This window comes from Oncorhynchus mykiss, chromosome 12, assembly GCF_057628025.1.
Source record: "Oncorhynchus mykiss isolate SJ-2025 chromosome 12, ASM5762802v1, whole genome shotgun sequence".
NCBI lineage: Eukaryota > Metazoa > Chordata > Actinopteri > Salmoniformes > Salmonidae > Oncorhynchus > Oncorhynchus mykiss.
Window position 1 is genome coordinate 84,062,541 of NC_143033.1, and position 27,519 is coordinate 84,090,059.

The 27,519-nt window shown below is 42.1% G+C and overlaps 2 protein-coding genes across 2 annotated transcripts; one reads left to right on the forward strand and one right to left on the reverse strand.

Moving 5' to 3' along the window:
* The first annotated feature begins 1,205 nt into the window (after positions 1-1,205).
* Positions 1,206-19,774, forward strand: LOC110538578 (growth arrest-specific protein 7). Its single transcript, XM_036938655.2, has 10 exons — positions 1,206-1,861; positions 7,572-7,670; positions 8,312-8,427; positions 9,177-9,251; positions 9,380-9,458; positions 10,210-10,338; positions 10,896-11,019; positions 13,018-13,097; positions 13,230-13,328; positions 17,592-19,774. The coding sequence occupies exons 1-10, from the start codon at positions 1,727-1,729 to the stop codon at positions 17,703-17,705; spliced, it is 1,050 nt and encodes a 349-aa protein (XP_036794550.1). The 5' UTR covers positions 1,206-1,726; the 3' UTR covers positions 17,706-19,774.
* A 651-nt stretch (positions 19,775-20,425) lies between these two features.
* Positions 20,426-22,442, reverse strand: LOC110538579 (recoverin-like). Its single transcript, XM_021625476.3, has 3 exons — positions 21,882-22,442; positions 21,412-21,523; positions 20,426-21,259 (listed from the first exon to the last, which is right to left on the reverse strand). The coding sequence occupies exons 1-3, from the start codon at positions 22,260-22,262 to the stop codon at positions 21,141-21,143; spliced, it is 612 nt and encodes a 203-aa protein (XP_021481151.1). The 5' UTR covers positions 22,263-22,442; the 3' UTR covers positions 20,426-21,140.
* Positions 22,443-27,519: the final 5,077 nt, after the last annotated feature.

Sequence of the window (27,519 nt, forward strand, 5' to 3'; positions counted from 1 at the left end):
TGGGCTTCTGGGAAAGTCCGCTGGCTGGATTGCCGCGCTCCGAGCAGCCCGGACACATCGATAGGTGCTGGTCAACGGCGCCATGTTTCGGAGGAGGAAGGTGAGAGTGCGTCGATGCGAAGCATGAGGCTTTCACTGGGTTACTACAGCTGACTGTGTTGTTGTGTTGGCCTCTGCAGGGGGGTGTTGTAATAAGCAGGGGTGGAGAGAAGGGCACAGTGGGGTGGTGTCCTTGGGGCGATCACGTGTACGGACGGTGGCAGCTCTGCTTTTCGCTGTAAACATGCTGCAGCCTCTGGGGGAACACCATCATTAGAGAGAGAGGGAGATAGTAGAAAGAGAGAGAGAGGGAGATAGTAGAAAGATAGAGAGAGTAGAACGAGAGAGGGAGAGAAGGAGAGTGAGAAAGAGAGGATAAGTGTGGCTGCAGCCATGCCCACACAGATAACACCACCACACACTCGTGGGTAAACACACACACACCCTTTGGCTCCCTCCGCACGCACATACGATGCACTCACACATGTGTACATCAATTCTTCCGCTCATCCACCCTCTGGACCCCCACCCCTGAAAAACATCCAAAGATGTATCAGCCCTCCACAAACACACCTGCCAAACACACCTCCGTAAACACCCACACTATTATCAGACATCCTGTACCCACACTCTATTATCAGACATCCTGTACCCACACACTATTATCAGACATCCTGTACCCACACCGCGCTGTATTGTCATTAAGCTAACACACACCCACACAGTCAGACAGTATTGTATGCACATACACATCTCCCTAAAACACACACACACACACACACACACACACACACACACACACACACACACACACACACACACACACACACACACACACACACACACACACACACACACACACACACACACACACACACACACAGAGACCAAAGCTCTAAAGCTCATGAACACACATGTGGGGCCAGAGAGGCTGTTCATTGGTTGTGTTTTTCTCCCTCCTCCTCCTCCTCCTCCTCCTCCTCTTTTCCTCCTGCCTCTTAATCATAATTAGCCTTCTAGTTATCATTACTAAGCCATTTCCCTCAGACCTTGCCCCCTCTCCTCCCTCATTCAAAACCCTCTCTCTCCCCTCTCTCTCTCTCTCTCTCTCAATCCCTCCCTCTCTCTCTCTCTCACAATCCCTCTCTCTCTGTCTCTTTCTTTCTATCTCTCTGAAGAGGGAAGAGGGAGGCATGGTGATCGAATGTGTAAATAAATCCCCACCTCTCCTTCAGCCTTCCATCTCTCAACTAAATTCAAGGGGGCTTTATTGGCATGGGAAACATATGTTTACATTGCTAAAGCACTCTCTCTCGCTCTCTTCCGCTGGCTCCATCCATGTGTTGTCTCACTAGTTTTCAGTATGGACAGTAGGGAGACACAGGGCTCCTTGCTGCATCTTCCCCCTGCCGTCAACCTCCAGACTCGGGTGACAGCAGTTTAACCGGAGGCTAGCCTCGTCACGCTCCTAGGACTACAACCAACCGCCTCCACCCCCTCCCTCCACTTCACACCTCCTCCTCCATTCTGCCCAGCCCCTTACCCCCCCCCCCCACGCGTCTCCACTCGACTCACCACGTCAGGCAGCAGGCTGTGAGAGGCAGCCTCAGTTGCAGGAGCAGGGTTTCCCCGTGAGGAGCAGAGAGAGGAGCAGAGAGAGGAGCAGGAGGAGAAGCAGTGTTGTGTGATGATGGAGGCGGCCAGCTTTGACACCGAGGAGAGCTTTGACGTTGACGATGCCTCCTGTCTCTCCCAACAGAACCCAGGGAACAATTCACCAGCCAAGAGACAGAACAAGGAGATCAAGGAGACCAAGATAACAGTGAGTACCCTGGAGCTCCAAACCCAGAACCTCTCCCTCTCACTACCCATCTCTCTCTGTCTCCTTCACTCTCTCTTTCTCTCTGTGTTCTCTCTCTCTATCTCTCTCTGTTTCTCTCTCTCTGTCTATCTCTGTTGTTTCCTTTCTCTCTCAGAGCAGCAGCAGCCTCAGACTGTGTTTAGGATACAGATCCTGTGCACCATTACACCAGGGAGAAGCAGCAGATGTGACAGAATGTTTATTTTTAGCTAGGATTATTCCCTTTTGAGATAATTGAACAGAAGAAAGCAGATAACAACGTTTTACCCGACAATAGGCTAGATGTTTGTGTATTTCATTCCACCATCTGCCAACGTTAAAATGTACTGCATCTACCCACTATGCTACAGTGTGTCTGTGTAGCAGTGTGTTTGGCTGCAGATCTCTGTGGAGTAATGGGGGAACCCACAGTGCAGGAACACTGCCGCCACACCAAACAGCCTATTGGATAGAACATTAGTATTAATCAGTGGGGTTTCCACAGGTCAACTGCTAATCTTTTTCTCATGTGTCTACTCCCTTCTATCAGTCTTGTGGGTTTGGGACTGAGGCTTGCACAAGCGCCATTTACACACAGAAGACGCGTCCTCAAGCAATGAAGAGGTTCAGATTTCTCTCAGTTCACAGAAGCTGCAGCAGACTTTGAGTGAGAATAGGTATCCCATGCAGCAAAGTCATGTTTTTATCATACTCTTTCAATGTATGATGGGCTTTGATTTTCTTGAAAAGCACAAGCACAAGACCTTTGTAGACAGATCCAGAATCTGACGAGCCCTCTGAGTCTTCTTCTCTAGAAAACATATAAATATATTATGTGAGTGTAATGCTGCATCCCTCCCATCCCCCAATGGACCCCACATAGCTGCAGGACAATGCAGTTCACCCAGGACTGCATTCACCAAAACACAACATCAACACTTCCACATTACAGCCATGATTATATTTCCGTTCTACTCTCCATCAACAACAGCTAATGAAAACATTTACATCCCACAAGCAGCTTGAATTCCTACTCCCACGTATCCATAACTAGCATTCATTAAACTCATTATACTCAGAAATATAGAAACTCATTTCTAGCAAATTAGGGATTTGTGTGGACCACATGTAACCAGATTTATGTAAAACATCCCTCAGAGTGTTTAAGTTGTTCTGACACTGGATCTCGTGGTTATGTAACCTATAATAAGGAATGTAGGAGGAGATGGTGAGTGCTGGGCTGAGAGCTGACAGACAGTTCTGTGTGTGCCCAGTGTTGGTTCTGCTCGGTGGGCTCGCTGACCTGCTCCAGCCACGGGAGCTGTCAGTCTGCCTATTGTGAAGCCCCACCGACCTGCACAGAGAGATGCAGCAAGGCCAGTTTCCATGGTTACAAAAGCAATAGCACACTGATTAATGGTGCTGAAATGGAAAACACTGCCATAGGAAACACTGGAGCCATTCAGAAAACAAATTGAATTGATATTGTGGAAAAATAGAAAAAAATTTTTTATTTTATCTGTAGATCTTTTTTTACAGGTGAGCTTTGTTTGATAGGGCTTGATTGATGGCATCGTTGACAAAGGATTGGGGTGCTGTTGTGAACCCCAATCCTCAGTGTACTATCCAATCGAACATGAGCCATGATGGTCTGTACACATCCTCAACATTTAACCATGATGTCATGTCTTCTGTAGAAATATAAATGGATCAAGCAATGAATCTCTCAGAAAAGGAGACCACTAGATTAGGCTGCATTCATTCCATTATAATGCAGTTTTATACTTTGCGGTGTAAAGAGAAATCACATGAATGAGTAATTGGTCTGTGATTATTGATCTTCATGGTTTTGTTCAGGGACTCATTCATTGCGTAGAAGAAGTGGTGTCGTGTAATGATGCTGGGTATGGCATTCGTCATGATGTCAGTCCAGGAGGGTGTTTTACTGTTGTCCCATGATGCATGTTGCGTCACACGACCTGTCTTCCAGCTGTCATGGACAGATGAACGACTTTAACGTCCACCACTGGAGCATGTCTCAGATCACATATGGGATGGATCATGGCCCCTCCATTAGAGACAGTGGAGGCTGGTGAAGGGAGGATGGCTCATACTAATGACTGGAATGGAGTGAATGGAACGGTGTGTTTAATGTGTTTTAATCCATTTTAATGAGCCTATCCTCCCATTTAAATTGACACCAGCCTCCACTGATTTGAGACCAGTCCAACATGGCTGGTCCTGAGTGTGATGGAAGGAAGATGCACAGGGCTGAATCATCTGAATAGCCAGCAATGTTTTCCACCTCATTAAACATACTCAAGTGTTGTTTGACTTGTTAAGAAGAAAGAGTAACAGTTTGTTGGGGTGTCATCTTGTGCCGTTTGGAAGACTCAGATGGGTTATTTTGATTATTATTATTAGATTTTTTTTTACCAACACAGAGTTGGAGGAAGCCACAGCATTCTGAGAATAGTGGAGGACGTCTTGGAATCTTTTGTTATTATGGGGTATTGTGCCTTTACAGCAAAAGTAATTTGTCGCTTAGCAACAGTGGCTGAGTACCCTACAGTCTCTCTGTGTGTGTGTGTGTGTGTGTGTGTGTGTGTGTGTGTGTGTGTGTGTGTGTGTGTGTGTGTGTGTGTGTGTGTGTGTGTGTGTGTGTGTGTGTGTGTGCGTGTGCGTGTGCGAGCGTATGTGCCGGGGGAAGAGTTATTTTCTGAAGAGTTATTTTCTGATAGTGTTAGCTAAGGTGGCAACAGATTTATGTGTTGACACCCTGTGTATGGGTTATTTTCTGTGTTTTATGTCTTTAAGCATGTGTTATTTTCTGTGTTTTATGTCTTTAAGCATGTGTTATTTTCTGTGTTTATGTCTTTAAGCATGTGTTATTTTCTGTGTTTTATGTCTTTAAGCATGTGTTATTTTCTGTGTTTTATGTTTTTAAGCATGAGTTATTTTCTGTGTTTTATGTCTTTAAGTATGGGTTATTTTCTGTGTTTTATGTTTTTAAGCATGGGTTATTTTCTGTGTTTTATGTTTTTAAGCATGTGTTATTTTCTGTGTTTTATGTTTTTAAGCATGAGTTATTTTCTGTGTTTTATGTCTTTAAGTATGGGTTATTTTCTGTGTTTTATGTTTTTAAGCATGGGTTATTTTCTGTGTTTTATGTCTTTAAGCATGGGTTATTTTCTGTGTTTTATGTTTTTAAGCATGGGTTATTTTCTGTGTTTTATGTCTTTAAGCATGTGTTATTTTCTGTGTTTTATGTCTTTAAGCATGTGTTATTTTCTGTGTTTTATGTTTTTAAGCATGGGTTATTTTCTGTGTTTTATGTCTTTAAGCATGGGTTATTTTCTGTGTTTTATGTCTTTAAGCATGGGTTATTTTCTGTGTTTATGTCTTTAAGCATGGGTTATTTTCTGTGTTTTATGTCTTTAAGCATGGGTTATTTTCTGTGTTTTATGTCTTTAAGCATGGGTTATTTTCTGTGTTTATGTCTTTAAGCATGGGTTATTTTCTGTGTTTTATGTCTTTAAGCATGGGTTATTTTCTGTGTTTTATGTCTTTAAGCATGGGTTATTTTCTGTGTTTTATGTCTTTAAGCATGTGTTATTTTCTGTGTTTTATGTCTTTAAGCATGGGTTATTTTCTGTGTTTTATGTCTTTAAGCATGGGTTATTTTCTGTGTTTTATGTCTTTAAGCATGTGTTATTTTCTGTGTTTTATGTTTGGATTATTTTCCATGCTGCTAGTAATATTTATATCTATTCAGCAGAGCTAAACCATTCCAATGTGTGAGGTCCAGCTCACAATTTTTAAACGTCCAGGCAATGAATGAACCTTTCTACATTTGCCTAAGCCTTTAGGGTGGAAATTACTGTATAATGAATGCAGGTAGAGGACAGACTGTCCCTCTGGTTGATTAGGCAAACTGGCACTTGTCAACACTGTCTGCTGTTGGGGGTAAGTGTAATTAGTCTGTTCTAAACTACAGGAATGACCATCATCATGTGAATCATTCATAAGCTATGACCCTGCCTGCCTCTCAGAATCTCCATAACACTGTCAGGCTGAACCATAACACCCTCAATTTGCTGACTGTCCAAAAACATCAACTACTATAAACCACACAGTGCCAACAGTGCCATACAATTCTCCCTGGTTTTCACAGAGGTAATGAATATGAATCTCTGAGTCCTAACAGTGTAGCACCCCACTAAGAACCCATAAAAGAGTAGTGAGCTATAGAGACAGCCATGCTGCAGATAGTCTCATTTTCTGGAGGATGTGAGCAGGAGATAAACAACAGCAGTGATAGATGGCGAGTCAGTGTGATGGAAAATCTGGTGTCCGTGACGATCAGTCTGATCTCTCAGGCAGAAAATGAACAAAGTGACTGGGCTCCACCAACTATGTAAATCCTGTTGTGCAGCGTTAGAAAGAGTCTACGACACTTCTATGTGTGTTTCTACTACTGTATCTCATGTGGTGTGTGGAAGCATGCATATTATGCAGACTTATAGGTGTGTGTGTGTGTGGGGGGGGGGGGGGGGGGGGGGGGTGTTAGTGTGTACATATTAGATGTCCAGGGGTCATTGATAGAACTGATTTCAAGCAGGAGTTGGAGATCTCTGCAGACGGCTGGTTGCCTTCAGGAAAGAACGGGGCTCATGTTAGTATTTATTACAGAATAGCTTTTAGGGCTTGCTTCCATTGTTTGACTGTTTTTTCTCAGGAACTTCTCTAAATAGTTTCAACTCCCAATACGCTCAATGATTTGCAACACAAAGCTTCAAACATTGTCATAGTTGCATAAGCAAATATGGTAATCAGCTAGTAGAAATGTGCACAGTGTGTTTTTTCCTTGTCGTGTGCTTTAGCCAAGCAGTGAACACATAATACATATTTGTGCATCTGAGATTCAGCATGTCTGGATGTCCATGTAGTCTGCTGGGATGTCATTGGCAGTATGGCATAGATAGAGGACATGTTGTTGTGCCAGCAGGGAGAGGTTACAGATGGTGAACATTACATAATTGCAGTCCTATAAGGGTAATTGAAGACGCTGTTGACCAGAGTGTGTATTCAGTCTGAGTGCTGGGTGTGTTTAGCTGTGACTCCGCTCTACAGTAGTTTGGGTTGTTGTTGGTTGTTTCCTCTATATCACTGATTGTAGGTCTTTCTCTTCATTATGATGTTGTTTTAGTTTATCACAAATAAGTGTAAGGATCGTAAGGCCAGGACTGGACGGTTTGTGCTCTCTCTTTCTCCCCCCTCTCTTTTCTCTCCCTATTTCTCTGTCCCTCTCCCCTCTCTCTGTCCCTCTCAATCCCCCCCCCCCCTCTCCACCTCCGAGGGTTCTCTGGGTCACCATCTTGATGACCAACACCCCCGGAGAGTATTTACTCATTCCTGACCTTTACTCCCGTCCTCATGACAGACACAAACCGAGCCTCCATGTCCCGTCTCCAAATGAGAAGCTTCTATGCACATCTCCCACAAATGGCACCTTTGATGTCTGCTCTAACCATAGCGTTTCTCCCACATTCATTCCTGAGAGTTTAAGGCAATTAGTCTCTTTTCCTCCTCCTCCTCCTTTCCTTCTTCCTCTCCCTCTGATGTCTCACAGAAACCTCTCTCACTTGTCTCTCACTCTCTTGAATTCATCTCACAATTGTTTTGCATTCAGATCAACTGTGTCACCTTCCCGCTGCCCAGTGTGACGCCAGATCAGCCAGAGCAGCAGCTACTGAAGCCCAATGAGTGGAGCTACTGTGACTACTTCTGGGTAAGATAGCGCCTGACATCTCTAAACCACTCTCCAGCTCATAGAATAAGATCCCTACTTCCTATGTTTATAGGAATCTCAGCCCTGTTACATATGACTTTGAATCCAACAGGGTAGATTTTGTCTGTCATATTAACGCCAACTCATGTGTCTACAAACATGATTGTAACAGAAGCCTCTTTTCACTGAACTGTGATTTGGATGGTTGTTCTTGTTCCACTGAGTCATGTTCTAAGTTGCTGTCTGTATTTCTGTGGCATAATGTGCTCCACTCAGCCAAAGCTCAAGCCCATTGTGTGAATTGAATCTGTCACCTCTGGTTCACGTGGGGCTACCACATCACTCCCTGTCGTATCCGCATCCTGTTACACATAGTGGGATGTGCTGCTCCTTGTTCAACCCTTAGACACACACACACTCATAACTCACACGCAAATGACGAACACACCCACGTGCGCATGCACTCCTTAACACATACATTTGTAGTTCTCTGACTCATACATTCATCCACCCACACACACTCCCCAACACCCCTCACCACTCACACACACTCAATGTAAACAATGTCATTTTCTCCATGAAATGAAGTCTGTGGCTGTATAGGTCTGCGTGTGTGATTGATGCTCCATCCTCTCCCTCAGACTGACAAGAAGGACCCCCAAGGGACCCCCTCTGTGGGCGGCTTTGAGGTGCTGCTGCAAAAACAGCTCAAGGGCAAACAGATGCAGAAAGAGATGGCTGAGTTCGTCCGGGAGAGGTAACACAACATAGTCAGCTTGGAACTTAACTTATAAAGTTAAGTTGTAGACGTACATAAAGTGGACGTCCTAAACATATGCTTTCATAGGCTTCAGCATAGCAAGAGGCCCCATTTTGCTCCCACAACAAAAGTTCCCATTGACTCAATAGACTTGAGAATTAAGTGGACTTTCACTTTTTCCCCTGACTGTATTCACACAATTCATTTAAAGGTCCCATTCCCCAACATTCTAATTCAGGGCTGACCTTTCTTCATTGGTTCAGTGAGACAGCTGACCTGATGTCAGATTCTGGCCATATCCATTTCTTTGGAATGGCCTTCGTGACCTCCCGTAGAGGACAGGTTTACTCAGATGTGTATGGTTAATGGGTATTTGTGGAATAATTGAATGTCACAGAAATATGGCTGGCATTTCTGAGTCGCCCTCAGGGTGGCCATGAGTAAATAGCCTCACATCATTCCCATCTCTGGCCTTTCCGCAGGAAAGTGCATTAACTCATATCCAGGCTGTTGTTACAGGATATTGTTTGATATCTTCTCAGCACAGAATAATAGGCTTCTGCCTTTGAACATCATAGTGGCCACAGTGCTGTATGTCTTTGGGTGTCGGTGATATACTGGAGGACAGTGTCTCCATGCACCAATGCTCCACTAAAACTCTGTCAGCTTTAAAAAATGTTCTCCTCTATTGGTCTTCCCTGGAGTCCCATACTTTAGAGCCCCATGGCTGTCGTTGTCCGTTGCAGGATAAAGATTGAAGATGAATACTCTAAGAACCTCTCCAAGCTCTCCCAGAGCCCCTTGGCTGCTCAGGAGGAAGGGTGAGTGAGTTAACAGAATAGATTTCTATTCGTTCTATATTCTTCACCACATACCTGTTTGCTACTTGGGTGTTTTCCCATCCATTCTATCCAGTTTGGTTGATGTCTCTTGTTTGATCCCATTCCAGAACCCTTGGGGAAGCTTGGGCCCAGCTGAAGAGGAGTTGTCATGACGAGGCTGAAGTCCACCTCAAGTTCTCCAACAAGGTTGCCTACTGTCTTGCTAGAAGATACTCTGGATGTTACAGATTGCATGTACTGTAACAGACCAAGAAAATTCTAAAATCTCCATGTGAACCGACGGAAGTGGACAACATCCATGCTTCACTCATACCTTCAATAACATTATAAGATGTATTTTCTATGGGCTATGGAGCCCTCAGAGAAGGCTTAGTTGGCAGTCAGTTTATTTATGTGTTCCTTTGGTCAATCCAAGGCCTCTATGACCACGTACTGGTGTGTTTGTTTACCTCACTCTGGTCTGACATGGGCAAAGAAAAAAGAGGGGGGGCTTACAGCAGCAATTACCAGTAAAGAAAACAACTCTACTGGGTCTTAAGAATGCTTAAAATAAATCAGAGGTAGCCTTGAAGCTATACATAGCCTCCATTGTCTGATTAATTAGTGGTGTCTTCTGATGAGCCCCAGGCTGCGGACATGCAGCCCCTCCATGATCCCCTCTCCTCTGAGCTCGGAGACACCACGGCTGATGGGATGGGGTTAGGTAACGTGTGGAAGAGTGAGAAATCCTCTTGAACATATAGTGGCCTAAGTGCACTTTTCATGACTATTTGTATCCATGCTTTATGCAGCTAGGTCACATATATCCTGTATAGGCCTACCGGGACTCTAAATTGGTGTGTTTATATAGTAGTTAGATAGGCAGGTACAATGTAGTTACAGTGTAGTTACATATAAGTACATATCAATTACAACTGTAATAACTGTACCTCTTCAGCTCCAGTGTGAGGTGGAGAAGCCCCTGCTGACGTTCAGAGACAACTTCAAGAAGGAGTTGAAGAAGTACGATCACCACATCATAGACCTCAGGAAGCAGCTGGCCAGCCGCTATGCAGGCGTGGAGAAGGTATGGACCATTCTAAACCAAAGCATCCTATAATCCTTGTCCTACAATTCAGGTTTTCCCAGAGAAGCTTTAAATGATCCAAAATGTTGATCTGACTACACCACAGCATTATTCTGTTGGACTATTGAAACCATTCAACGTATTTTAAGATGAACTGTTTTTCTGCTCAGGAAAAACCTGTCGCTTTTTGTTGCCTATCTTTCTCCCCATGGTAATCGATCATAACGTCCTGTTTGTTTTATTTTAGTTGGCATCCATTACACACAGGAGATTTTGTGGGTTTACGGTTCGTGCCTGCCAAGTGCTGTATTTACATTTCCAACAGTGTTACATCATGACATTGGAGAATTGCCTCAACAGACGAGATGAAGGAAGATCCTGTGATGTGAAATAAGAATAGATTAAGGGATGAGGCCGGGATTTGAGTGGAGAAATAGGTAGCTGACATGAAAGGGCTGCAATGACTGTGGTAATAGTTGTAGGTTCAGTAGATCTGAGGACTAGCATTAAATGACTCATATTGTTTCTGTATTCACACTGCTGCTTGGTTGCTGTAGGCCCGTAAAGCCCTGGCAGACCGGCAGAAAGATCTGGAAGTGAAGACCCAGCAACTGGACATCAAGCACATGAACAAACACGAGGAGGACATCAAGAAGGCCCGGCGGAAATCCACACAAGCAGGTCAGGGGTTAGACACACCGTGTAGCACATGTAGAGCAGCCGCACTTCACAGCTCCATGAAACGCCAGCATAGCGGTGCCGATTCTACCCCCAGAGAGGAGAGAACATGCACCCAAAGCATGCTGCATTCTCAGGTGTGCTTTTTATTAACTTACCACAGTGTACTTCTAAATGCGACAAATTGCCTCTCTCCTTTCAAATCTGAGCCGTTCAATTCACCCACAGCTGTGTTTCTTGATAAATCAGCCCTGTATCGCTGAGCAGCCGCTTTTATGTTGCATAAGTCGCTTTTGAGGCCACTCTTGCGTTGCACGCAATTTACCTACCCTTGTGATGTTGTGCTGCCATTGTGTAAAGTTGTGGTGGTGTTTTCATCAGCAACAAGAGGCATAGCCGACAGAGTGAGAACTCTGAGGGAAGCATCCCCTGGCACAACACCAGAACACATTGCAAAAGAGAGCCAGTAGTATTTCAACATGGAAACAAGTTTAATGATCTATTTTTGTGGTGGGATAATAAGTCGGCTGGGAGAGGACCATTACCCACAATCCCCAGGACTAATCTTTTGGTCGCAGTGAACAAGGGTATGAATGGAGGACTTGTCCCATCCGGACCAGCCAGGCATCCCAAACAGTCAGATCTGGCAACATGGATCACATGTTGTGTAAATGGAGCAGAGACAGGGTTGCGGACAGTGCAGATATGTTTCACAAGCTCAGGGTTCCGACTTGGGGTGGATTCCCAGACTGTGTTGCCTAAGAAGACTATGCTTTCCCCAGCAGGAGGCAGAGGGGGTGAGGTGGGGCTGTGCTGCAGTCAGATAGGGAATGTGGGGGCGTTCAGTCAGACATGGATGGGGTTTGAGAACTCAGACAGGAGGCCGACAACACTAAAGCTCACTGCCAACAGCAGCCCATAGTAATGTAATGATACTAAGCAATTAGCTTAGTCAAAAATATTGAGCAATGTCTCTTCATTTATACTTAAAACCATCTGTTATACTGCAAGTATATTTTCCAGTGTTTTGTGTTGTACTGTGGATCTCAAAATCATTGCATTATCATGTGCTTAGGAGACAAACACATCTTGCTTTGCATTTATATTTAAATGTGGAATCATAGTGAATATGCTTAATTCAGATAACATGAGGCTATGATCAGCCATGCAGTACAATGCCTGGGGCTCCCATTTCTCTGTATTCCAGATAGTATGATGGTACAAATAGTTCTGGCGCCAAGATTGTAATTGCTTTTTCCATACATATCTATGCACACACTTTAGAGGAAAAAGCCAGTGTGAAAAAAATAAATAAATAATCCTCTCTCTCCCACTCAGATAATTAGTCTCAGTTCACAGCTCTAATCAATAGATCCCGTTAGGCAAGCTTCAGATGATGTCTGCCTTGTGTCTTTCACTTTTTCCAGGGGCAAATGTCATTAAAAACCCTGGCCTCATTTCCATATAGATTGAGATGTGCTGGATTGTAAAACAACTTCCTCTGTAGTTTTGTTTTAGGTTGTTTCTTACACCCTTTCTACAGTAGGCCTTTGTAATATATGTCTAATAGATTGAACTGAAATGTAGAAGAACGTTTCTAGGTCACATTTGCTTTGCACTTTTCTTCAACCCTATTGAACCAAGCTTTATAGACTTAGCATCGGAGGTTAGCATCGGAGGTTAGCTTCGGAGGTTAGCTTCGGAGGTTAGCCTCTGCATTACGTTGCATCGATAGAGCTGTCCCACACTGCAACAGGCATGGTTACTGAGTGCCCTTTGCTGGAAACATAGGGACTTAGTTCATGCACGCTTTTCCTCATGCATAAGTTCATTTAGGGCCTACATTTAATGTAGTAAACACTTCAAGGCCATAGTACTTCATCTTTAACTACCTCAATTTAACTGCACAGGTATGCCAGAAATGTAATGTTGATTTGTTGAGTATTACCTCCTAGTCAAATACACTGTGTTGAATGACCACTCTGAATCTGTTCTCTACAGGTGATGACCTCATGCACAATGTGGACCTGTACAACCGGGCCCAGTCCAAGTGGTTTGAGGAGATGGTCACCACAAGCCTGGTAATACAATTGAAATAACTCTTCATAGTCTCATTGTTGACAACAAACAATATAAGATGATCACGTTCATCGTTATATTTGTTTTGACAGTGAGGTTGATTCCTTGTCTATGTATTTCCCTCTGTTCTTCAGGAGCTGGAGAGACTTGAGGTTGAGAGGGTGGAGATGATACGACAAAATTTACGCCAGTACACAACGCTGCGACATGAAACTGACATGTTCAACCAAAGTGTGAGCCATGTGTCCATTTCACTTACAGTACATGTGGTGGTTCCCTTGAGTCAGCCTGACAGAACATGTGGCTGTTTGCTGGAGGCAGACAACCAATCTGTCAGTCATGACAGCCTGGACTCAAGGGTAGAATACGGTCACCGTAACAGACCTAGACGTAACATAGTAAAAGTACACCCCAATTAGCATGATATGGGACACCCCAATTAGCATGATATGGGACACCCCAATTAGCATGATATGGGACACCCCAATTAGCATGATATGGGACACCCCAATTAGCATGATATGGGACACCCCAATTAGCATGATATGGGACACCCCAATTAGCATGATATGGGACACCCCAATTAGCATGATATGGGACACCCCAATTAGCATGATATGGGACACCCCAATTAGCATGATATGGGACACCCCAATTAGCATGATATGGGACACCCCAATTAGCATGATATGGGACACCCCAATTAGCATGATATGGGACACCCCAATTAGCATGATATGGGACACCCCAATTAGCATGATATGGGACACCCCAATTAGCATGATATGGGACACCCCAATTAGCATGATATGGGACACCCCAATTAGCATGATATGGGACACCCCAATTAGCATGATATGTTACGTTTTGTATGGTATGTATTCATTTGTAGATGTCCATCTATTTCGTATGATATGTTACAAATTACAATTAATATGTGATGAATTGCAATTTGTACAATATGTTACGAATTATGAATTGTAATGTTAGCTAGGTGGTTTTGGTTAGGGGTTAAGGTTGGGTTAAGGTTATGGTTAAGGTTAGTTCTAGGAGTTAGGTTAAGGGTTAGATTAAGGTTTAGCCAACCTTTTCTGACATGAGAGCTACTTTTAAAAAATGAAACATGTCACGAGCTACTCTTTTTTTTCTAGGCTTAAAATAGTCACATTCTTCTCTTCTCCTCTCCCCTCCAGCTCTTCCCTGGGACCTTAGTGTACAGGAGTAGCGCATTATGTTTTCTGTCAATATACCTGGTAATGTTTGTTAATAAACAAATCTAAAGGGGGGGCTCTATAAAATCCAAATTGTTTTATATTTTCCCAAATTATGTTATTTCAGTTTTATTTTTCGTGGTTTAAGATTGTTTTTGTTTTTCAATTTCCAAATGACACTTGTTCATAGAGAAACGAAATTGGATGTTCTGAGTCCATGTCAATGCCTAAATCACATCAGAAGACTCATTTTTGGGGGTCTGGAAGGAAACTAACACGTTTAGATTTGAGTATAATTCCCCTTGAATTGTGCATCTAACCCTTTAAATTTGCATAGAGAGTGAGCAATGTGCCATCTAATGTGCCGGTCTAGCAATGGTTCTGTACTCCTGATGTACTACTGATGCTTATTTAATGGTAACGTTTGCAAATAATAGACACAAATGATATACAGTACTTCTGCCAGGTAAGAAATTAATTGGCAGATATCGTGTTAGGTTTGGCTTTTTAAGCGAATAGTGGCTAACTAATGGTGGGATAATGTCAATGTTGCGTTGATTAGATTGTAGTTGGGATCTTGCGGTCTCTGATACTTTGTTTGAGATTTGTTTGTCCGTTTTTTTTTCACTTGATTTATTTCCTCTTTATTTAACCAGGTAGGCAAGTTGAGAACAAGTTCTCATTTACAACTGCGACCTGGCCAAGATAAAGCAAAGCAGTTCGACACATACAACGACAACGACACATACAACGACACATGGTGTAAAACAAACATACAGTCAATAATACAGTAGAAACAAGTCTATATACAATGTGAGCAAATGAGGTGAGATAAAGGAGGTAAAGACAAAAATAGGCCATGGTGGCAAAGTAAATACAATATAGCAAGTAAAACACTGGAATGGTAGATTTGCAATGGAAGAATGTGCAAAGTAGAAATACAAATAATGGGGTGCAAAGGAGCAAAATAAATAAATAAATAAATAAAATAAAAACAGTAGGGAAAGAGGTAGTTGTTTGGGCTAAATTATAGAGACTATGTACAGGTGCAGTAATCTGAGAACTGCTCTGACAGCTGGTGCTTAAAGCTAGTGAGGGAGATAAGTGTTTCCAGTTTCAGAGAATTTTGTAGTTCGTTCCAGTCATTGGCAGCAGAGAACTGGAAGGAGAGGCGGCCAAATAAATAATTGGTTTTGGGGGTTACCAGAGAGAGCTCCTGCTGGAGCGGGTGATACAGGTGGGTGATGCTATGGTGACCAGAGAGCTGAGATAAGGGGGGACTTTACCTAGCAGGGTCTTGTAGATGACCTGGAGCCAGTGGGTTTGGCAACGAGTATGAAGCGAGGGCCAGCCAACGAGAGCATATAGGTCGCAATGGTGGGTAGTATATGGGGCTTTGGTGACAAAACGGATGGCACTGTGATAGACTGCATCCAATTTGTTGAGTAGGGTATTGGAGGCTATTTTGTAAATGACATCGCCGAAGTCGAGGATTGGTAGGATGGTCAGTTTTACAAGGGTATGTTTGGCAGCATGAGTGAAGGATGCTTTGTTGCGAAATAGGAAGCCAATTCTAGATTTAACTTTGGATTGGAGATGTTTGATGTGGGTCTGGAAGGAGAGTTTACAGTCTAACCAGACACCTAGGTATTTGTAGTTGTCCACGTATTCTAAGTCAGAGCCGTCCAGAGTAGTGATGTTGGACAGGCGGGCAGGTGCAGGCAGCGATCGGTTGAAGAGCATGCATTTAGTTTTACTTGTATTTAAGAGCAATTGGAAGCCACGGAAGGAGAGTTGTATGGCATTGAAGCTTGCCTGGAGGGTTGTTAACACAGTGTCCAAAGAAGGGCCAGAAGTATACAGAATGGTGTTGTCTGCGTAGAGGTGGATCAGAGACTCACCAGCAGCAAGAGCGACATCATTGATGTATACAGAGAAGAGAGTCGGTCCAAGAATTGAACCCTGTGGCACCCCCATAGAGACTGCCAGAGGTCCGGACAACAGACCCTCCGATTTGACACACTGAACTCTATCAGAGAAGTAGTTGGTGAACCAGGCGAGGCAATCATTTGAGAAACCAATCAACCAACCAACCAGTTTGCGGTGGAACGTGAAAAATGCATGCACTTTCAGAATTGTTGGCGAGCTACTCATAGGTGGGCTGCGAGATTGATCTGTTGGAGACCCCTGTGCTAAGTCGTTTCAAAGTATCTAAAAAGTAGTAAGGAGTTGCAAAGTTGCTAATGAGCTAAAATGCTAATGTTGTCTGTGATGAGATTCGAGTACGCAAAATCTGGATTGCTAGACGTTCGCGTTATACCCGTAACCTTCTGTCTTATGTAACCATGCCAAACGTAACATATCATACTCATTTTAGTGTCCCGTATTTACATTTACTATGTTACGTCTAGTCTGTGAGACCAGACTGGCCATGGGCAGCCTAGTTAATTGATGAGCAGTTTGGAACTGTTAAAGAATGAAATATACAACATAGGTTGCACTTTGTGTGATGATTACCTTCTTTTGGAGAGCATAGTGCTACAGTAAAACAGAATGGTCATCAGTGAAATAGGTATTTTGGAGAGCATAGCGCTACAGTAAAACAGAATGGTCATCAGTGAAATAGGTCATTTGGAGTGTGGTGTATGTTGATTTGTTTTAAAGCAGATCCATTTAGCTAACAATTCTAGATCAAGTATCCCAATACAAAGGATTTGTGCAATGTACTCAGATCAACGTTTTGGTAAGCATGTTTGTTGTGAAAATGCTGGCCAAACAGTTAAAAGGATTTCACTGCCTCCAAACTCGATCACCATACCTCTGTCACCCCTTCACCAGCTGTTATCACCCCCTGCTGACTGTTTCACTGGGCCATACTTGAACAGGGAGAATGAACCCAGATGCAAACACCTGCAGATCACCTGCAGATCTAACAAGACGTTGAGGGTCCTGTACCAAGGGTAGTGCCACTTTGGGTGATGGCACACTTCTTTGCCTTCAGTTGTATTAGCAAAAGGCAGCTCGATGTGTCTCCAGAAACAGTACGCTTAACCTTGTCCACTATGGATAGATAGAAGTGTCTGTCTCTCCCCTCATTGTGTTCTGTATGAGCATCTATGAGTTCTCTAAGCATTTACATTGTCTATGAGATGTGTCAGTGTTGGCTTCATGTGTGATGAAAGTCCATATGAGCGTGTGTGTGTGTGTGTGTGTGTGTGTGTGTGTGTGTGTGTGTGTGTGTGTGTGTGTGTGTGTGTGTGTGTGTGTGTGTGTGTGTGTTGGCAGACGGTGGAGCCAGTGGATCAGCTGCTTCAGAGTGTGGACCCAGCCAAAGACCGAGAGCTGTGGGTGCAGGAGCACAAGACCGGGGATCTCCGCCCTGTGGACATGGACATATAGTCAACTACATTGACGTACCTCAAGCAGCCAGAGGCAACACCTCCATACTGTCAGAATCCCAGGCCTCTCACAGAACATTCCAACTACAGGTGCAGGTGCATGTATGTTCAGGATAAGGTGAGGCCTGTACAGTCTGTCTATGATGACATCAGAATAGCACAATGTTAACTCAGTGATAACTGGAGAAAAGTTAGCATTTCCAATGCAGTGCTTTTGAACCTACAATGGAAAAACAAGAGACCAATAGTCCAAATACCAGCATGTTACAGTAATACAATGTTTGATAGTTTTACTCTGTATAATGAATGCCACTAAACAAGCTTAAACAATTATTTTGGGTTTTATCTGTTGTAAAATTAGAAGTTTACACTATTAAGAATGATACATTTTTATGTATTTGAGGAATAGATTGGATGCATTGTAAAACCTTATAATTTTGGCATATAAACTGAACAACTCATTTTTAACATTTCACTTTATTTTAGATACTGGAATATGAAACATTATGTGATATCCTAGATTAAATATGATATATTTTCATATTTACACCCATTCATTTTACCTGTCAAGATATGCATGTTTTGGGAAAATATCTTACATTTACTGTATATGGTTAAGTGCATATTTGTGAAATATGATGGCTGTCTTGGCACTGTAGTACAATGTATATGGGATGTGTTTACAGAAAGTATATACTCCAAGTTACTGCACTCAATGAACAAGAGTGAATCAACTCATTAAGGTTTGTCATGAACATGAATTGATGTACAACAACCTCTCTCTAAGTTGAATAGGGTAAGATGTTTAGGATTGTGAAACAGCATGTCTGTCACACGTCACCTCGTGTGGCAGATTGGAACATAGGCCTGAGTCTATTTTGGGTCAGTGGTGAGACAATGATGACGACGATCCATGTTACAATGAACACCTTTTAGTGCCTCAAGGTTATAAACAGTACCTGGAATGTTCTTGATATATTCTATTCTGCATCAGTGTATATTTGTAGATACAAGCTAGATGTATTTAGCTGTTAACTGTTTAAGTGGCCTTGCACTTTCGGTCAACTAAATGTTTGTACCTTGTTGTTTGTCAATGAAGTATAACAGGATAATAGTCAACAGATTCTAAAGTCATTCATTCATTTTGCACGCCACTTTGTGAGTCAACCATTGCTTAGAGTTGGGAATTGCTATTTTGCATTTATCCTAAATACAGTCCACTTTGTATGTCCAAGAGGAGTCGTCACTTGGAAGCTCCAAGTCACATTTTAATGACTCGCAAAAAGCTCATCAGAAAAAGTGGTCAGTGTTACTTGCACTGGAACCTGTGCTTGTCCATACATTTTATACAGTATGCTATTAACAGATAATAGCACAGCCTTTAGCCAACATATCCACCTTAACAAGCGTACATGATATAAAATACTGCATGTTTGTGTGTCTGTCTGTCTGTCTGTCTGTCTGTCTGTCTGTCTGTCTGTCTGTCTGTCTGTCTGTCTGTCTGTGTTTTGCCGTTAGTTATTCTGGAAGTGTAACAAAGCAGGGACTTACTGTGTTTATGGACCATCTCCTCAGACTATCACTCCTTTCATATTCTAATGTGGATAATACATTCACTATGCCAAGACATGCAAACAGAGAACACATCTATTCAGTATATAGACAACGTCTATTCAGTATATACATGCCTTATCCACATTGTTTCTAGGTGAGAAAATATGAAAATACCACTGAAATGATTTGCATTATTCTATCCCAAACTAATCCAGATTGAAATGTTGTACTTATTGTATAAGTTGTCCTGCTACAGTATGTGTCAATGTTATATGTGTTATGGTAAAGTTCTTACATTAGAAGTTAATGTACTTAACTTAACCACTCATTTTGTAGTAATGTTAATGTTGATTTAATTGCCTTTTGTTAACCGATTTCCATTTCTCATGGACATCAATTCAAATGTTTCCAATCTTTAAAGAAATGTCAAATCATCGGTGACCTTTGTCCAGACAATATACTGTAGAATGCTGTGTTTACAATAAATCGTTTCCTTGGAAATACGATTTGACAAGACTTAAAAGGGTTTTGTTTCATTATCATATACTGGCTTACATACAGTTTGGCTTACTTCAAGTCCTGGGACATGTTTAAATGAATTGGATTCATCCCAATAAGCAGATGAAATTCAGCCTTTTGCCTCTGGCTTTTAAGGTCAATCGCCTCCCCTCTGACTGTCTGTGGATTGGCCAGGGAGATCCAGGGAGATCCAGGGAGATGGGGGAATATGGGAGGCCAGGTGGGGGAATATTAACATGAAACCAGGCCATGCATTACTGGGAGCCAAATCAGGCTTTAGAGAGAGAACGAGTCAAGCCCTGTGTTTCTGACCTTACACCTTGGACAAGTTCAGTGCCAAGATGACATATGATTGGAGTTAAAGCACATGTTCTGTAATTCATTATTTGACGTGTGTAATGTATGGAGCGGGCTGCTCCTCGCTCTAGATCATCTTTAATATTGCAGATTGTGGGTTCTATCAATGTAATTGTTTGCGTCATTTCCAATATTTTGTTCTTTATTATTTCCCCCTAACCCTACCACCCCTCCCCTAACTGGAGTAAACGAATGTACAACAATACTTAGACTTATACTCCCTGCTTATACAATATATTTGACAGGCACAGTACATTATATTTACGTTTTTAGAACCCCTTTATAATGTCATTTTTCACAGCGTTTTTTATTATGTAGTTTCCAGCAGTCTCTGACAGCATCAACAAAACGTCAACAATATTCAAGAAAAAAGACTCCTTTTCCTTTGGTCTACCAGTTGAATACTGTACATTGTATGAGGTTTCAGTCCTGCTAAGCACATTATAAGACACATTCTATAGACATGATTACCTTCATAACAAACCTCTGCCAGGATGTTTCTAAACTGACCTTCACATACTAATAGGATTGATAGTAAGACAGGGATTGTTAACTTCAGCCTAAGTCCCTTCATAAGGAGCTCCCCACTGGGCACAGATGTCAAGTCTATGTTGGTTCGATGTAATTTCATTTAAATATCATGGAAACAACATTGATTCAACCAGTGTGTGCCCAGTGGGTCCTTTCCTGGTGGCTTTCTCTTTAGTAAACTAATGAATGCAAGTGAACACAGCAGCAGGCAACAGAATCCTGGAAACCATTCATTCATGACGAAATAGAAAAGAATACCCATAATTCTAGAGCACGGAACAGTTATTTGAGTGGGAAGAAAAGTCCAGGTGGCTCATAGACAAACAGGTCATCCACCACAATGTGTGGTACTTCAATGTGTAAGCCAATGTTGTCTAGCGCACAAAGAGCCCAGGTCTGGCAGGAGAGTTGGGTTTGTAAACAGTTAAGCTTTGAACAGTCTTATAGAATTCAAAAGAATGATTTTGTCGGAAAGCTATTGTTTCTTCTCCTTCAGTTTGTCCTTGATTTTCTGGGGCTCATCATACTGAATCAACCGTAGGATGTCCTTGTTGTCCATCACTCCTTGAATGAATTCCCTCTCTGCAATCTTGTCTGGAAAGGAAACATAGAAAATGTCATTACTGAATCAACATTATTATGGTTGTTTATTTAATGTATCTAATTGTGCAAAACACATAGGAAGTCTCTCATGCCAGAAGTTCTCATCATATCACATTTAGAAAATTCTTCACAATCAAAATTACCATCTTCTTTCTTTCCAAAAAAGTCCCAGACTTTGTCTGCTCTCTTATCAGGTGTGTTTTCATCTTCAGGCAGGTCCTTTTGGTCTTCCTCGGGGATCATGTTAAATATTGACTGTAAAGCAATAAATCAATAAGGAAAAACATGTCACTTTCAAATGTAGATTAAATCCTGAATTCAGCACATGTACTATAATAGCACCGTTCAAAAATGCAGACTACATAAAGATTGTTCTCCAATCATATTTTTAGGGGATGACTGAATACGTAGAATATTAAACAACTCACCTAATCATTTCACAAATGTATGAAATAATATATGTTCTGCTTTTAATTTGATTCATCTTGTTGCACTTTTTGGTTGTAACTAAGATCTTTGTTTATGTCCATTCTGTATACTGAGTGGTTCAGTAACTACCACCACCACCACTGTGTCTTCACGCTAGAGGCAGAGAAATTGTTTGTTTGTGTACCTTAACAATCTCTTGGATCTCATTTTTGCTGATGGTTCCGTTTCCATCCACGTCGTAGAGGGCGAAGGCCCACTCTAGCTTCTGCAGGGTCTTGCCTCCGGAGGTAAGGTGCAGGGCCACAATGTACTCCTTAAAGTCCAGTTGACCATCTGCGTTGGTATCAAAGCTCCTAAAGACATGCCTTGCGTACTCAGTAGGATCTGCATTAGGGAAGAAGCTGGCATAGATGCCCTCAAATTGCTCCTTGGTGATCCTGCCTGTGGGGCATTCCTTGAGGAAGGACTGGTACCAGACACACAGCTCGGCCTCGTTGTACTTAGTATTGGACTTCAGGTCCTCCAGAAGTTCCTTGGACAGTGCCCCACTCTTAGAATTCCCCATGCTGCAAAGAAACACTATGGTGAAGTGATAATATTGTTATTTTTCTTGTTTTGTGTGTACTACCTCTCTCATCTAACTTGGAGGAAACCACCTGTTGGCTTCTTCCTGACTTGGTCTGACTCTCCTTCTCACCCTGACCACTTCACAATGTGCTGAACAGGATTATGGTCATCGCTACTTAAATACCAGACAAGCTGTCTTGAAGATAAAGAGGATAACTACGTCATACGAGGTTGACATATTTTCTAGGGTCCAATGAGGTAGTAGTGTGTGCATCATACAGGCACAATGACATCAAGCTTTGCATAATACAGGTTGATGCAGTTTAAGATTAGCTAAGGATTAGATTGAGCTTTCTATGTCCATTGTTGGCAAAATAACGATGTTACATGATTTCCATTGAAAGATATTGATACCACCATCCTATTTCATCTATTGCAGTTGACACTACAGTGATGTTCACTGACTTACTTTTTATTTTCCCTTTATTTAACTAGGAAAGTCAGTTAAGAACAAATTCTTATTTTCAATGATGGCCTAGGATCAGTGGGTTAACTGCCTGTTCAGGAGCAGAACGACAGATTTGTATCATGTCAGCTCGGGGATTCAATCTTGCAACCTTTTGGTTACTAGTCCAACGCTCTAACCACTAGGCTACCTGCCGGCTACCTGGTTTGTGGTAAACAAGATATGTGAATGAGCAGGGTGAAAGGTGTGCAAGTTTAAGCCCACCTGTAGAGCAGGGTATTCGTGTCTGTGAAGCAGCTCAGGGCTGTCCCTGTAGATAGCATAGGGAGATGAGATGAATTGTCTCTCCATTGTAACAGTCTCATGGCAGATGACTGGGCCATCTGCTGTTTTAGTAAATGGACCTCAATGAATTCAGGAATTGAGCTGAGTAAGTGCTGTGCTGTGAGAGTGATGGATTTACTCTGACAGCTCTGTCACAGCATCATACACTCCTCTACTAGAGTTGGCTAATGCTCAGCGTAATTAGAAAAGTTGGCTAATTTAGATGAAATATTTGCCAATATTGACACCCATATTAGATGACCCTGCTCAGACCATGTCAACATTGCCATGTCATTGACAGATGTCAAGTTTGTTTACGTAGTGTTGTAAAGCAAGTCTTCATTTTTATTTCAGTATTGGTTACAGAAGGTAGGGATTTAAACAAGGAAACTTTGTTATATACTACATCCTCAAAAGTATGTGGACACCCTTTCAAATTTGTTGATTGGGCTATTTCAGCCACATCCATTGCTGACAGGTGTATAAAATCGAGCACAGGGCCATGCAACCTCCATAGACAAACATTGGTAGTAGAATGGCCTTACTGAAGAGCTCTGTGACTTTCAATGTGGCACCGTCATAGGATGCCACATTTCCAACAAGTCAGTTTGTCAAATGTCTACCCTGCTAGAGCTGCCCCGGTCAACTGTAAGTGCTGTTATTGTGAAGTGGAAACGTCTAGGAGCAACAACGGCTCACAGAATGGGACCGCCGAGAGCTGGAGCGCGTAGAACGTAAAAATCGTCTTTCCTCAGTTGCAACATTCACTACCGAGTTCCAAACTGCCTCTGGAAGCAACATCAACACAAGAACTGTTCTTCGGGACCATGAAATGGGTTTCCATGGCCGAGCAGTTGCACACAAGCCTAAGATCACCATGCGCAGTGCCAAACGTCGGCTGGAGTGGTGTAAAGCTCGCAGCCATTGGACTCTGGAGCAGTGGAAGTGCGTTCTCTGGAGTAATTGATTTGAAATTCAGAATTATTATTTGAATGATCAATAATATGGATGCCTATAATACCATCTTCAAGTCAATTGTTATGACTGGCAATGGTATTAACAGCATAAAAACTGTAAATGATAGTGAGACAATTAGCATTATGTGTGTTATGGTGTTAGTGGTATGTTGTGTAGGTACCAGGCTAAGATGTCAGTGTGCTGAGCTCAGCTCAAGGTATTTGCGTTGCCCTCTTGTTACAAGAGAGTGAAGTCTAAGCAACCCGTTTACAGTACTGTACGTCTGATCATCTATGACACAATGGGGGAAATGGTATTGGTGTTAATGTCAGCATCTTTATAACTTTATACCGTATATCTTTATAACCTTATACCGTACCTAAATAACTTTCAGGGTTTTCAGGGTATTTTGGTGGGACGGTGTGTGTGAATGTGTTATTAATTGAACTGCATCTCATTTTAGTTTTGGCAGCCCCAGCAGAGCTCATATCAGCTTAGGTCTTGATCTAATGTATTACCTAGTAAAACCAACTGACGTCATAGAGGGAATGAAGCTAGTGTAACCAGCTTATGTCTGACGTGATGGCAGTGGTACACAGGGGACACAAACATAGTTGTGCAAATCATAACAGCTGAGCACAATGTTCAGCCAGATGGATTCCTAACTCATATTTATGTACTGAACATTTGAATGGATTAAGCACTCAAAGCACTCCTATGCCATCAATCTGGAATTTCTCTTGCATAATCAGATGGCAAGTTAACCCAATCACAGTATCTCAAATATATGTAAGCAGCATTAAGAAATACTACTGTAAAAAAAGTGTTGGTGAGAAATTAGATTGATGTTTTAGTCATTACTGATGTTCATCTCTTTATAATGGTCAGGATATAGTAGTGTAAGTTGAGTTCCAGTTATAATCATTTCCTGGCTATTTACAGGAAAAGAAGGAAGTGGACATCTAAATCCATAACAACACACTGAGTGGTGTTGCCTGTAGAGCCTCAGGACATAGCAGCCTACAGTACCATCATGATGCCAAAATCAACATTTCTTACATTGGCATCTAAACTCTCACAAGTATATCAGGTCCAAATGTATTCCTATTTTATGTTTGTTTGCTTCTGTACAGCCCAGTGTATGCATGTTTCTCATGACATCCAAGAGCCTGGACAACAGCTGAGCGTGCTGACATGTTCAGAGCAGTGTGTGGAACAAGGTCAGTGTCCTCATCCATCAATGGTGCTCAGTTTGCCTGGCAAACATGAAAGGATTCAGATTGAGGATAATCCTGATTTTTGCTGGAATACCTTTGTAAGCTTTGAGTTTTAAGGTTGCATGTTTCATCTACTGCTGGTCATTTTTGATTCTGTAAATTGTGGATTCTGGCCAAAAAAAAAAAAAAAACAGGTATAGTTGAGAGGGGAAATCATGTTCATTTTTTATTGGTTGTTATATAAGAATAGGAGGAATTGGAAGTAGACAGTTGTTGGTGAATGTTTTTCAACACTACTCTGAAGCTGGTGAAGATATATACTTTGGGCATTTGGCAAGTGTACATTCCAAAATTATATATCAAAATCTCCTCAAACAGTATGGACTCAAAGTAATTGGGTCATAAGCATATCATTGCACATAATATTGTAAATCAACTAAGATGGCCCCATAATCAAGGGTAGACTATATTTCCTAGGGAAAATATTACCCAACCCTCAACATACTACAGAATTGAAAGATGACCACATGAATACAAGGAAAAATGTCTCAAACCCTCGGTCTGGTTCCACCCACTTGAAAGTAATGTTTTGGTACTTGTGCCTTTTTAAGGCGAATAGCACATGGAAGGTAATGTACCAACATATGGATTATGTTTACAGAATAGCACATGGAAGGTAATGTACCAACATATGGATTATGTTTACAGAATAGCACATGGAAGGTAATGTACCAACATATGGATTATGTTTACAGAATAGCACATGGAAGGTAATGTACCAACATATGGATTATGTTTACAGAATAGCACATGGAAGGTAATGTACCAACATATGGATTATGTTTACAGAATAGCACATGGAAGGTAATGTACCAACATATGGATTATGTTTACAGTTTCTGACAAAACATCGTTGTGATGCAGTCGTATACTCTCAGCTCACTGGGTTTGCCTTACTTTCCAATAGGAGGTGTCCAATATTATGTCAAATATTGATTGATTACACATCCGTTTTATTGCCCTGTTTTCCCACTACTTGAATCTGCAGAGTCATCTCTGTCATCCCTGTTTTCTGTTGGATCTATTAAGTGACAGTGCCCCATTAAGTCACAAGAGAGTACATTTAAGGATTAAGAATTAATTCCTCATTCCCTGATCTAACAATCCTTCTGGGTCCTTTGTTTTTACGGTCTGTGCAGAAACGTTTGGTCTCTCAGAAAGCTGAGTACACATGCCAGTATCAAATTCTCTCAATAGAAACAATTATTCAGTGATGTTGGATGTTAGCGCCATGTCAAGAATTACTGCACCTCACAAACACAGTGGAGATTTTTAGATACCTGTGACCCTGTGTCCATTCTGTGTCACTCAAGTCAGCTCCATGCACTGAACTCCAATAGGTAGGCCACAACTGCTGATCTGTGAAGGAAGTGGCACTTGCTGCCCTCTTGGTATTCATTGGCCTAGTGGAGAGTAGTTATGGACAAGAGAAATCAGTTGAAGAAAATGCAGGATCCTTTCTCCCAACATCTGTCTACCAACATCTCTTAAGCCTATTTCCCATAGCAGTTTGCCTACATTTGCATGTAACATCCTGCATAAGCCAATCGCCAGGCTATCAAATAGGAACAGATTTACTTTGCATGCACACATGTTGATACTTGATCTGCAGCCTCATGCAATAATGTGTGTTTCACAACCTAAAGTCACTGTTACACTTTGAGTTGATCTGACCTTTATGATCGCAGGTACAGTATGATGAAATTATACACTGAGTGTACTACAAAACAAATATTGAGTTGTACCCCCTTTTGCCGTCAATCAATTTGTCGGTGCATGGACTCCACAAGGTGTCAAAAGCATTCCACAGGGATTATGGACCATGTTGACTCCAATGCATCCCACAGTTGTGTCAAGTTAACTGGATGTCCTTTGAGTGGTGGACCATTATTGATACACACGAGAAACTGTTGAGCGTAAAAAACCCAGCAGTGTTGCAGTTCTTGACACCGTCAAACCGGTGCACCTGGCATCTACTACCATACCCCTTTCAAAGGCACTTAAATATTTTGTCTTGCCCGTTGACCCTCTGAATGGCACACATACACAATCCATGTCTCAATTGTCTCAAGGCTTTCCAATACTTATTCATCTGTCTCCTTCCCTTCATCTACACTGATTGAAGTGGATTTAACCAGTGACATCAATCAGGAATCATAGCTGTCTCCTGGATTCACCTGTTCAGTCTATGTCATGGAAGGAGCAGGTGTCCTTAATGTTTTGTACACTCA

Coding starts and splice junctions, on each gene's coding strand:
- LOC110538578 (XM_036938655.2), top strand. CDS start 1,727: ATGATGGAGGCGGCCAGCTTTGACACCGAGGAGAGCTTTGACGTTGAC. Junction 1,862..7,571: donor TCAAGGAGACCAAGATAACA/GTGAGTACCCTG, acceptor TTTTGCATTCAG/ATCAACTGTGTCACCTTCCC. Junction 10,339..10,895: donor GCTATGCAGGCGTGGAGAAG/GTATGGACCATT, acceptor TGGTTGCTGTAG/GCCCGTAAAGCCCTGGCAGA.
- LOC110538579 (XM_021625476.3), bottom strand. CDS start 22,262: ATGGGGAATTCTAAGAGTGGGGCACTGTCCAAGGAACTTCTGGAGGAC. Junction 21,524..21,881: donor AGATCCAAGAGATTGTTAAG/GTACACAAACAA, acceptor ATTGCTTTACAG/TCAATATTTAACATGATCCC. Junction 21,260..21,411: donor TTTTGGAAAGAAAGAAGATG/GTAATTTTGATT, acceptor TTTCCTTTCCAG/ACAAGATTGCAGAGAGGGAA.